Raw genomic sequence first — 12,843 nt, 5'->3', positions numbered from 1 at the left:
AAAGCTCTCCACGTCCGCCATTTTGGCTGCCTTCTGTCGGTCTGTTCAGTTACCACGTGAACCGCCGACGGAGACCCGTGGGGGGGGGGAGGCGGCGGCAGTGTTAAGTGAGAAGGGAAAAAAGACTACGAGGGGAAGGGGGTGTCTGGGTTGGGCGACGCGGTGACACCCGAGGCCCGGTGGCGGCGGTGGATCGGGGCAATCAAGGCTGAAGCAGCCAGGGAACGGCGGCGGCGGCGGCGGCGGTCGGACAAACAGACTGACCGAGCCCGGCGGTGGCGGGAGCAGCGGGAGGAGCCGGAACGATGCCGGCCGTGAGCCTCCCGCCCAAGGAGAACGCGCTCTTCAAGCGGATCTTGGTAAGTGGGAGGTTCCGGACCAGCAGTGAGGAGGATTTAGCCGGTGCACGGGCCTGTCACCCCTAACCTCGGTCCAGGGGCACCCGGCCACCGCCGCCCGGGACCCCGCCTTCGTGCTCCTAGTCAGGCCGAATGCAATGCCTCGTCCCCTCCTCGGGGTTCTCACTTGGGCCCGCGCGCCAGGGGCCACGGGCTTCCTCCTCCCGTCCCCACGCTCCGGAGGCCGTTGTTCCGGAGTAGGCCCCATTCTCCTGGCTTCGAAGCGGCCGGTTTTCATGCGCCCTGAGCGAAGGGGACAGAGGCCTGGCCTTCAGCGGGGAAGCGGGCGACACGGGTAGGAGCGGTGGCCCGGGTGGTTTGGGAAGCCTGCCGGCAGGCCGGGGTGGCACCCTTGGAAGGAACAGGTGGTGCGGATGCGGCACAGCTCATTCATTGCCCAAGCGCGGCTCTCCCTCCATCGTCCGTCCCTCCCTCTTCCTCTCCTCTTGGGAGTCACCTGTCCCCGCCCGGCTCGGGGTCACTGAATGACCTGAGAGGAGGGAAGGAAGAAAGGCGTTCAGAAGAGGAGAGGAAGGCTTCTAAACGACAGCCTCGATGGAGTCAGTAGGAATGCTGAGATCTGCAGCTTCTCGGCCTCTTTACCTCCTTTCAGGAGTAGGGGAGAGACATCTATTTCTTAGCTTCCGAGCGGGAAACATCACCCTCCTTGGGAGGTGGGGCCCATTGCGAGGGGGCGGTCCAGTAGGAAGTGGAAAGTTAAGAGCTTTCAGCGGAGAAGTTCTGGACACAGATTTTCTTGTAGACCGAAGTGTATCAACACTGACGCAAGAAGTGATTAGCAGAGAAAAGAGGATATAAGGACTTGTGAAATGGATCTTTTTGACGCTAGCTCAGGCTCGATAATTCCCTGCATTTCACTTTGCCGTTTGCATTTTTTTTTTTAATAACCGTAAATGCGATGATGTTTGGAGGGGCTGTTTACACTGTAACATCTGCTTTGTAGCTTTGGTGCTATAATTAATACTTTGTAGCACGTTTTTTGTTTGGCATCTAGTGTGTGGGTTGCCACTTTCGTGCAGACACTTCTTTATGAAAGGATTAACTGCATTTCCTAGACTTAAGACTTCAAATTTGGAGTGTGTGTACGAAAGTGTTAGTTCTTTCCTCTTGTAATTTAAATGTATCTCATTTGTTTGAAACGTGTAACAGCTCTGAGGATCCGGGTTTTCTAGAGAAAGGAAAGTAACCCATGCTGAACTAACTTTGATTTTACAAAAATATCCATATGCCTACAGATTTAGTCAGTTCGTGTGGAAACATATAGGAAAGTTGCATCCAATACGGTGTTAACTCTTAGTTACTTTGAAGTCCTTATTGCCATTTTTTTTTGGTTTCAAGACTAATTGGAGTGTAGGTAGGACTATAGCACCTTTCTACCACAGCAATTTATTTACTTTTACAACTTTTAAAGGAGTAGTTGTTCTCTCCATTATGATAGCCGTTAGCCACATGTGGCTCTTGTACACTTGAAATATGGCTAGTGTGATTGAGAAATTGAATTCTTAATTTTAATTAATTTAGTCTCAAGATTAAGGAACACCCTGAGATTAAGGCTAACAGCTAGTGTAAGGGTCAGGAATGCAACTTTTTTTCGGCTGCGTTGGGTCTTCGTTGCTGCACGCGGGCTTTCTCTAGTTGCGGCGAGCGGGGGCTGCTCTTCGTTGCGGTGCGCGGGCTTCTCATTGCGGTGGCTTCTCTTGTTGCGGAGCACGGGCTCTAGGCGTGCGGGCTTCAGTAGTTGTGGCACGAGGGCTCAGTAGTTGTGGCTCACGGGCTCTAGAGCGCAGGCTCAGTAGTTGTGGCGCATGGGCTTAGTTGCTCCGCGGCATGTGGGATCTTCCCGGACCAGGGCTCGAACCCGTGTCCCCTGCATGGGCAGACGGGTTCTTAACCACTGCACCACCAGGGAAGTCCTGAAACTTTTTTTTTTCCACGGCACTTAAACCACACCTGCCTAGTTCTTTGTTAGGTAAAAGGAGTTGTAGTAATTGTTAGGTGGCTACACATATTGTAGGTACCTACACATGTTGTAGGTAAATTATTTCATGTTATTTATTGCTTTTGGAAAAAGTGCTGTTTCTACAGTTAATGATACTTAGGGTGGACTTAGTTGCAGATGAAATTAAAATTAGGAATTGTTAACAAGTAGATTTCCATATGTGCATAGGAAGGTCCGCTGACTTTAGTTTCTATGTGACAATAATAGTTTTGCAGCCGAGTAAGGAAAGTGACCTTGAAATTGGTCTTAATATACTTTTACCCATACTGCATGTGTTTAGAATATAACAAAGAAAAAATAAAAAATGGAAACAAAGTTTTACCTGCTCTGAAGTCCCCTTTCTTCTGTATACAGTAGGTAATCAAATGTTTGAACTAGAATAAATTTGTTTAAAAGTGAATTAGAGGGACTTCCCTGGCAGTCCAGTGGTTGAGACTTCGCCTTCCAGTGCAGGGGGTGTGGGTTCGATCCCTGGTCAGGGGTGCTAGGATCCCACAGGCCTCGCGGCCAGGAAGCAAAGGCATAAAGCAGAGGCAGTGTTGTAGCACATTCAATAAAGACTTTAAAAAAAAAAAAGTCCACATCAAAAAAAATCTTAATAAAAAAAGAAGTGAATTAGAAAACAAAATGCAATTTTGATATAATGTAAATACACTACATTCTTATGAAACTCACAAAATACTTTTTTTAAAAGTCTGTAAAGAATCTTATGAGAATAAAAATCTGATAATGTGGCAAATTCACTGATTTGTTTGTTTTCTTTTAGATTTCTATCCTAAATCCTTTCTGGAATGGATATAGTATGAACGAACACAGAAGTATATGTTTTTATATAAATTGACAAAGGATATATATTTTTAAATGCTTTATTGTGTTAGAAACCTGAAATGTTCAAGACATGATTCTTTTAGGTTAAAAGTAGATTAAAATACTTGTTTGTGCAGATTATTTCTAGAATAGAATATTCTGGTAAAAAAAAATGAATGACTACAGTTTAGTTTTCACTTGTAATAGACAACATGATATGTGCAGAGAAGCAGACAAAAGCTAATAGGGAACTGAATTTAACGTTTGATTATGCAAGTATTTCAAAGCCTTGCAGTCTTGGCCATTATTGGGGATTACACAAACTAAGTTATTTGATGGTATAGAGTTGCCATCCCAAGTATTACTTTGAAGACTGGTTAAAAGCAGTTTCCACAGAGGCAGACATGGTGCCCTGTATGATTGGTGGACAGGAGAGCTATGGCCAACCAGCTTTAACAGAAGGGATCTCTTTGTTTAGTGTGCATTCTAATTTCCTTTAGTATTTCTGCTTCTGATAATGCATTTCTTAGCATTGATTCAAATATATTTTCTTTGTTCAAAAAAGTGCTTTTGGACATAAAAAGCTAGGTTATAGAAGGGATCATATGCAAAGGACTGTTTGTTCAGAATTTTCTCCCCCAGATAACGGCGTAGTTCATTTCTTCTCTTATTTCTTTTAGAATTCTGCTCAGATGTCCTCTAAATGTTATATTGAGGTCTTCCTTGACCAGAAGTCCTCTTCAGCTCAACCTTCTTACTTTCTTCCTCGCTTTATTTTTCTCATCACTTATCATCATCTGACATATGTATACAAGTAATTTATCACATGTCGACCATAATTAAAACGTAGGTTTTATGAGGATAGGGATTTTGTTCTGTTAATTGCTATACCCCCATGAGTTAGAATAACGTACCATGATACGTATTCAAGAAATATTTTTGCATAAAATCAGTGTTAAGACAGTGACTATAGGGCAGGAAAGAGAAATTGTAATCTTTGGATTTTGTGCTTGCATAAAGACTTTTGGAGAAGGGAGTTAGTTAAGCTGGGCCTTGGCATTGTAGAATACATTGTTATATGAGGTAATTGTAGGGTATCAGGCAGAACCTGTATTACCCGGTGAGACCTTGGAAGTTTCATTTATTAATGAATCATGGTATTAGGTTTGTTTACATGGTCTTTTTCCCATCACAGAAGCATAAGAGGAAATTTTTATTGTTTCTTTTTTGGTTGTGTTAGAATTGGAGGAGAAATGGTATCTGGATTAAACGAGGCTGTTTGTCATGAGGAGCCTGTTGTATCAGGCAGTAAAGCTCAGTCATCTGTAGTTTCATACAGCTCTAAAACTGATTCTGACACAAAGTCAGGGGTGCGGACCAGTGTATATGATATGATGAGACAGGAATATAACATGTTAGAAGGGAGAACATTTGTAATTTAGAGTTGCTTTGTGAGTGTTTTTTAGAAAATTTAAAGATCAAATTGAATTCTTGGAATTTGGGAAAGGTGTGCTGGGAAGCTGGTGTTGCAGAGCAAGCCACTTAACTAATCAGTGACTGTAGCCAACCCTCAGCAGCCACATCTAAATACAACTTTGCTCTCTATTTGTAGGCAGTAGCCCTATTGAAGAGAGAAAAACTTAAGATTCTTAGTGAAAAATGGTTTTAGAAATAATGTCAGTTGCCAGTGCTGATGGTAAGAAGGACAAGTGAAGAGATTTAAAAGAGTGATGGTTGTTAGTATATATATTAGGATGTGGAGGGGAGGCAATTTTTGCTGTGACTGTATTCTTTTTTCCTTAATTAATTTTATTTATTTATTTTTGGCTGCGTTGGGTCTTCATTGCTGCGCGGGGGCCGTCTCTAGTTGCGACGAGCAGGGGCTACTCTTCATTGCGGTGCGTGGGCTTCTCCTGTTGCGGAGCACGGGCTCTAGGTGCACAGGCTTTAATAGTAGTGGCACGCGGGCTCAGTAGTTGTGGCTTGCAGCCTCTAGAGCGCAGGCTCGGTAGTTGTGGACACCAGGGAAGCCCTGTGACTGTACTCTCGACTTCTGGGAATCTCCCTGGAGTGTCGGCTGTACATTCACATTTAAGCTGTTTTATGATGCACGCTGTACAAACTTGTATTGAAGTTGTAACTTAAAAAAAACGAGTTCAACTTGTTGCATGTGGCTTTTCCCCTTTAGGTAAGATATGAATTGTATTTTCACTGCTTGATTTGGAAGTAAAATAATTCCATAAAATTTTAATTTAATAAAAGCAATCTTTTTGTCTATTTAAAAGTGAAATATAAATTGCGATATAGAAATAAATGATGGAGAGGTTAATGTTTTTGTTATCTGATATGCTCTATTCCACTGAGATTTTCTTTGGTAAGTATAATAGGAACACATTTTCAGTTGAGATCATTTGAAATTTCTACTAAAACCTACTGGGGAAATTATAATCTTATTTGAAGCCAGTGATATATATATATATATATATATATATATTTTTTTTTTTTTTTTTTTTTTTCCTGCAGTACGCGGGCCTCTCACTGTTGTGGCCTCTCCCGTTGTGGAGCACAGGCTCCGGACGCGCAGGCCCAGCGGCCATGGCTCACTGGCCTAGCCGCTTCGCAGCATGTGGGATCTTCCCGGACCGGGGCACGAACCCATGTCCCCTGCATCGGCAGGTGGACTCTCAACCACTGCTCCACCAGGGAAGCCCTCAGTGATAATTTTAATCTTAAAGATTGTTTGTTTTTATTATAGAGGAGATTATATAAGCATTTCTCTGTGTAATCTGTAAGAGTTGTTTTATCTGATCGTGTATAAAAGGAGAGATGAAAGTTTGCTTTTAAGAATATAGACCTAAGAGACTTACCTGGTGGCGCAGTGGTTAAGAGTCCGCCTGCCCATGCAGGGAACACGGTTTCGATCCCTGGTCTGGGAAGATCCCACATGCCGCAGAGCAGCTAAGCCCGTGAGCCACAACTACTGAGCCTGCGCTCTAGAGCCCGCGAGCCACAACTACTGAAGCCCACGCGCCTAGAGCCCATGCTCCGCAACAAGAGAAGCCACCACAATGAGAAGCCCGCGCACCACAACTAGAGAAAGCATGAGCGCAGCCAAAAAAAAAAAAAAGTATGCCCATGTGTTTAAAAAAAAAGAATATAGACCTGGGGGAAAAAAACCCCTCCAGGCTGGTTGTGTACTTCCACACATGGTGGTGGTTCTGATTTAAGAAAAAAAATGTTTCCCCTTACGTTAATGGCTTTCACTTAATATATGGTACCCTTTTTTTCAGAGAGATCTCATTGAAGATTACAAGATCACCTTTGGTTATCAGTGCTTGGGAACTGAGTCAGAATCTTTAAGAAGAGGGAAATGAAGTAAACTGATGTTTATTGATTGTCTATTTTGAGCCAGATTCTATGTCAGGCTTTTTTTCCACATTAGCTGATATAAACCTTGCATTACTCCTTTGAGGAAATGGTAATAAGTATAGGCAATACTTATGATTACATTGTCTAAAGTATATTTCTGATTGCTTTATATGCAGTCAGTTGTGCTATATCAGAACATACGGGTTCCTAAAAGTCAGTGCACTATGCAAAATCAGGTAATAAAACCCACAGGGCTTGTGGGGAAAGTGGAGTCGGCACAACACTTAAAAACTTCATTGATGCCAAATTAGGAACCAAGGTAAGAACCTAATAGAAATGATAGCACAGTTTTACATATGTAAAATGGCTAACCAATATGGAAATACTCTAATGTAAATACTGCCTTTTACCTTGGAAAAGACCTGAAGTTTGCTTGTAGAGGTAGGTGTCAGAAGGATTGCAGCTGGTGAATTATTATGAAGTGATGGAAGGAAAGTTATCTTAAATCTGAGAGAAAGTTGTAACACCTCATAACCCACAAGGTGAACTGAGGGAGTTTTGATGTTTGAGGTGTGTGTCTGTGTTGTGCGTGCCTATGCAGCTCGTTTCAGCTGGGTGCAGTTTTCTGTGTTCATCTAGTATTTCTGGTGGACAGATCCCACAGAAGCAAACTTGAAATTTAGTATGTTCAAAATGTCAAATTATCAATCGTGTGGGAGCAAATATGTGTTTTCAAAACTAGTATTGTAGGGAACTGGCCATACCTGAACTTACTTAGAGGTCAGACAGCCTGGGTCTGGGTAGCTCTTCCCTCACTCTGAAGTGTGTCTGTTATTATTTTCTTAAATTTTGGTTGCACCAGGTCTTAGTTACAGCAGGTGGGCTCCTTAGTTCCAGCTCCAGGGCTCCTTAGTTGTGGCACGTGGACTCCTTAGTTGTGGCACGCATGTGGGATCTAGTTCCCTGACCAGGGATCCAGCCTGGGCCCCCTGCATTGGGAGTGCAGAGTCTTATGCGCTGTGCCACCAGGGAAGTCCCCTGAAGTGTGTCTAATCTTGCATCTAGTATCTGAGATAGTGTCACATTCTTTGGCAACTTAGTTGCCACTGCCATTAAGGAGACTTAAACTTCAAACATTTTCTTTGTTAGAAGAAGCTTTGTACCCAGAGTATCAAAAGTTTCAGACTAATTCATTCTAAAGATTTTTGTGGGGTGGCTAAGTAACACTTTTAAAGCAGGAAATAAAATATTATACGTTTCTTCAATTTGTATTTTGAAACAGTTTTGATGCTCAATGGGGGAAGCCTGGTGTGGAAAGAAAAATAGATGATGGGTTTTAATCCTGACTTTGCTTTACTTTATCTTTCATGTTTTTTAAGCCTTAGTTTGTAAATTTGAGTAAAGAGAGAAACAGTACTTTTCTGACCTACCTCACTGGTCAGGTAGTGAGATATGTATAAAAGTCCTTGGTAAATGGTAAAGCATATGTATTAGTAAACATCTGTTACAGGTGTAGTCTGTTAAGGACGTTAGCTTTTTCATTGAATTGATCTCATCTTGGTTTTATGTTATGCTTTGTATTCTGTTTAATATTATTATTTAGCTTTTGTATATTTTTTGTTATTTAGGAAGGTTTATATTTTTGTTTTAATCAGTTTTATGTTTTATAAACTTTTATGTTTATACCTTTAAAAATTCCTGGGAATTCCCCGGAGGTCCAGTGGTTAGGATTCGGCGCTTTTACTGCCGTGGGCCCGGGTTTGGTCCCCGGTCAGGGAACTAAGATGCTTCAAGCCACGTGGCGTGGCCAAAAAAAATTCCTTTAGTCCTCTTTTTTTCTTCCTTAGGGTGTGGAGGGGAGGGAATTTTATGCTGTGATTGTGAATTTTATGCTATTATTTTATTGGTCACCTATAAAATAATCCATTTTCTTTCCCCCCCATTTTTAAAAATTATGGTGAAATATGCATAATATGAAATTTACCATCTTAGCCATTTTTTAAGTGTTCAGCTCAGTGGCATTAATAAGCACATTCACACCATCGTGCAACCATCAACCCCGTCCATCTCCAGAACTTTTTCATCTTCCCAAACTGAAACTCGGCACCCATTAAACAACTCCCCCATCACCACCCCTCCCCCAGCCCCTGGCACCACCATCTGCTTTCTGTCTCTGTGGGTTTGGCTGCTCTAGGAGCTGCATGGGAGTGGGCTCATACAGCATGTGTCTTTATGTGGCGGGCTTATCTCACTCAGCACAGTATGCTCAAGGTTCATCCATGTTGTAGCAGGTGTCAGAATTTCCTTCTTTTTTAAGGCTGAATAAAGTTCTGTGGTATTTATATACCACTTTTTGTTTATCTATTCATCTTTCAGTGGACATTTGGGTTACCTCCACATTTTAGCCATTGGGAATAATGCTGCTATGAACATGGGTGTACAAATCTCTCTTCAAGACCCTGCTTTCAGTGCCTTTGGGTATATACCAAGAAGCAGATTGCTGGGTCATATGGTAATTCTTGAGGCATACCATACCGTTTTCCATAGTGGTTCCCAGCAATGCACAAGGGTTCCAGTTTCTCTACATTCTTGCCAACACTACTGTTTTCGTTTTTGTTTCATAATAGCCATCCTAGTGACCATGAAATAGTATCCTATCGCAATTTTGATTTTCGTTTTCCTAATGATTAGTGATGTTGATTGTCTTTTCATGTGCTTATTGGCCATCTGTATGCTGTCTTTGGAGAAATGTCTAATTAAGTCCTTGCCCATTTTTTAATTGGGTTGTTTGTTGTTGAGTTGTAAGATTTCTCTCTATTTACTGGCTATCGAATGACTTGCAGCTATTTTCTTCCATCTGTATGTAGTCTTTTTTTCCCCCCAGGCCTGTTTGTTCGTTTGTTTATTTATTTATTTACTGCACCGCATAGGCATGCGGGATCCTGGTTCCCCAACCAGGGATCGAACCCATGCTCCGTGCATTGGGAGCGTGGAGTTTTAACCACTGGACCACCAGGGAAGTCCCTGTGTGTCATCTTTTGATGCACAAAATTTTTAAATTTTCATGAAGTCTACTTTTTCTCTTTTTTCTTTTGTTTTCTGTGCCTTTGGAGTCACATCTAAGAAATCACTGCCAAATTCAATGTCATGAAGCTTTTTTTTTTTTTTTTTTGGCTGTGTTGGGTCTTCATTGCTGTAAGCGGGTTTTCTCTAGTTGTGGCGAGCGGGGGCTACTCTTCATTGCAGTGCACAGACTTCTCATGGCGGTGGCTTCTCTTGTTGCGGAGCACGGGATCAAGGCACGCAGGCTTCAATAGTTATGGGTTATGGGCTCTAGAGTGCAGGCTCTGTAGTTGTGACTCACGGGCTTAGTTGGTCTGCAGCATGTGGGATCTCCCTGGACCAGGGATCAAACCCGTGTCCCCTGCATTGGCAGGCGGTAAATCCATTTTCTTATGTGTGAGGCAGTGAATGAGCTTATTCTACTTAATTTTTTTTCTAGTCTCTTTTCCTCTGACTTTTTGAAGTTATTTTTACTTTGTGAGAGCATGCCATTTTATGTACTATTCTACCCGCATCAATACCTTTGTTTTAGATTTAATTCTACAATTAAATGTAGTTAATATTAAACAGCAGACCTTTTTCTGAAGTTTTCCCAGTCATCTCTTGGCTGGATGAAGCTTATTGTCTAGTATAGATTCCTCAACAGTCCTTGTGGAAATCTCTTAAGGTCTTAGATGTTAAAAGTGTTTTCCTAGTGTCTTGATGTTTGAAGGACAGCTTGGCTGGGTTTAAAATCCTTGATTCACATCTTCTTATATTTCTTGAAAATAATTGCCCCCCTGTTGTCTTGCTTATATGTTGCTGATGCCAACCTGATTTTCTTTTCTTTGTTGATGACTTGGTCTTTCTTTTCGAAGACTTGAATTTTTCTTATCTGTAAAATTGAATTGTTTTACTGAGGTATGTCTCTGTGTTGACTATTCTGGATAAATTTTCCCTTGTGGTTTCAGATTGTAGATTGATGTTTTCTTTTGAGTCAAGAATTACAGTTTTGAATATTAGTTCTGGTCAGTTGTTTCATTCTTCAGTGATCTTTGCATCTCTTTTATATTATGTTTCCTTCAATTCTTTTCTCTGTTATTCATTTGCTTGAGAAATCTTATTTTCTATCTTTTTAGATCATACATCTTGTAATTTAGTCTTCATTTCTGTGATGATTTTGTTTCTTTTCTGTTTCTTTAGTTTGTTCCTATTTTAAAACTTGTTTGCTCTTTAAAATTTTAAATATTTGATTTGAGGTGTTCTTTTATGTCTTCATTTGTTATTTATTTCTAATTTGTGATGGAGTGTTGAATCTTTCCTCTGTGTTATCGCTTTGGTTTTTGGTGTGTTTTCATCTGCCCAAATCTTTCACTTTTAAAAATACTATGTAAGTAACTTGGCATGAACGCTGGGTTCTTTTTTCTGTTCAGGTTATTTGTGATGGGTTTTACTGCACCAGCAATATAGACAATTTTATTTTGGGGTGAGGCTGGGTGGTTTCTTCAGTCTCTTAGTTCAAGAGTACCCTCTTTGTTGCTACAGTCAAATGCAGTTTTTAAAATAAGTCCCCTGTCCCACATTGCTCTGTATTGGTTCAATAAGGCCTTGATCTTCAGTGCTGCCCTCTCCATCAAACCTTCAAGTGATACTTTCTCCTTCTAAGGTGTCTCCTTCTCCAAAGCTATGCCTTACTAAAACTGCCACCTTTGGTCTTAAAGACTTTCTGAGCCGCTACATTTTGACTCCCCAGTAGCCATTGCTCTCATCCATCATGTTTCTCAGTACTTCCTTTTGACCTCTGGCTTGGGTGAACTTGGATGAATCCTGAATATTACCCATTCACTCACCACGAGGACGCTGCTGTATTCTTCTTTTGGACAGTTCCATTGGAACATGGGACTTCTGGTCTTCAGTGTTTATGCGATTACATGTAAATTAGAGTTTTTAGTTGTCTTATCTCTTTGTAATGCTCTGGGTGATTTTATTTGCTTCCTTTCTTGGCCTGTATGGTTTTTTGTTTTCTTTTTTAAAATTAACTTATTTATTTATTTATTCAGGTTGAGTTAGATCTTTCTTGCTGCACGCGGGCTTTCTCTAGCTGAGGAGAGCGGGGGCTACTCTTCGTTGAGGTGCGCGGGCTTCTCATTGCAGTGGCTTCTCGTTGCAGAGCATGGGCTCTAGGCGCGCGGGCTCAGTAGTTGTGGCACACGGGCTTAGTTGCTCTGCGGCAAGTGGGATCTTCCCGGACCAGGGCTAGAACCTGTGTCCCTTGCATTGGCAGGTGGGTCCTTAACCACTGCACCACCAGGGAAGCCCCAACCTGTTTTTCTGAGGATATGTGTAATGTTTAGAAATTAGGGGGCAGCCATTATCCTGTAAATAATTCATTTCTGGTTTTATGTGTTATGCTTGAAAATAATAGTGCTTGCTTTAAGATAATTTGCAGTTCAGGTTTTATATAATTGGGTAATTGCTTATACTTTTGTTGCTGTGTCCCCATGACCACTCCATTGTTTTCTTTAAACTCTTTGGGATTATTTATCATTGAAATAATTATGAGGTTCTATTAAATAGCTGACTCTCAATCATATGTATATACCTTGAGTTTTATTGAATTTTGTCCTATCCCTAAGCAATCAGAGTTCATAGCAGAGTTCTACTCATATTAAGCAGGAATCCTAAATTTTCCTTCACTTTTCTTTTCTCAAGTGACATAATTTAATGCTGGGGGGAAAAAAAAAGAAAGGTAAGAGAAGTCTGGCACGTTTTATAATGCATTAACAGGATTTTAGTATCCAGAAAGCAGATGGTGATTGTCACATTCAGTTCTGTGGCTAGTAAGACCTCATCTGTAATTTTAGCTTCTGGACCCAAAACTAGGAGAGATAAAGACCAACGACTCCGTAATGCTGGCACACCTCAAAAATACTGGTGTAAAAGTCCCACAGACCTTTCTTGTCTTTTGTTCTGAGACTATGTACTTGTTACTTTAAATTTTTGAAGTGCCTTTTGTTTTGTGAAATACTGACAGATTTTAAAAAGATTGTTTATTTTGAAAAATAAAAATTAAGCAACCCCATTTTTAAAATAAATTTACTTATTTATATTTTGGCTGCGTTGGGTCTTTGTTGCTGTGCACTGCCTTTCTCTAGTTGCAGCAAGCGGGAGCTACTCTTTGTTGCGGTGCGAGGGCTTCTCATTGCA

At 41.4% G+C, this 12,843-nt stretch overlaps 1 protein-coding gene across 3 annotated transcripts in view; it reads left to right on the top strand.

Annotated features, from left to right (window-relative positions):
- The first annotated feature begins 2 nt into the window (after positions 1-2).
- The window catches only part of NAA15 (N-alpha-acetyltransferase 15, NatA auxiliary subunit), a 75,139-nt gene continuing 62,298 nt past the window's right edge, over positions 3-12,843 (top strand). The window contains exon 1 of one of the 3 annotated variants that reach the window (XR_002174932.3): positions 3-359. Coding sequence is in view for 2 of the 3 variants with exons in the window: in XM_019927964.3 (XP_019783523.1) it covers positions 306-359 (54 nt within the window). In the remaining variant the exon portion in view is untranslated. The remainder of the gene's footprint in view (positions 360-12,843) is intronic. The other 2 variants (XM_019927964.3, XM_019927963.3) reach the window with 2 other exon arrangements.

The sequence above is a fragment of the Tursiops truncatus genome, chromosome 5 (assembly GCF_011762595.2).
Source record: "Tursiops truncatus isolate mTurTru1 chromosome 5, mTurTru1.mat.Y, whole genome shotgun sequence".
Taxonomy (NCBI): Eukaryota; Metazoa; Chordata; class Mammalia; order Artiodactyla; family Delphinidae; genus Tursiops; species Tursiops truncatus.
The sequence above is the reverse complement of the archived record's forward strand: the minus strand, read 5'-3'. Positions and strand labels throughout refer to the sequence as shown.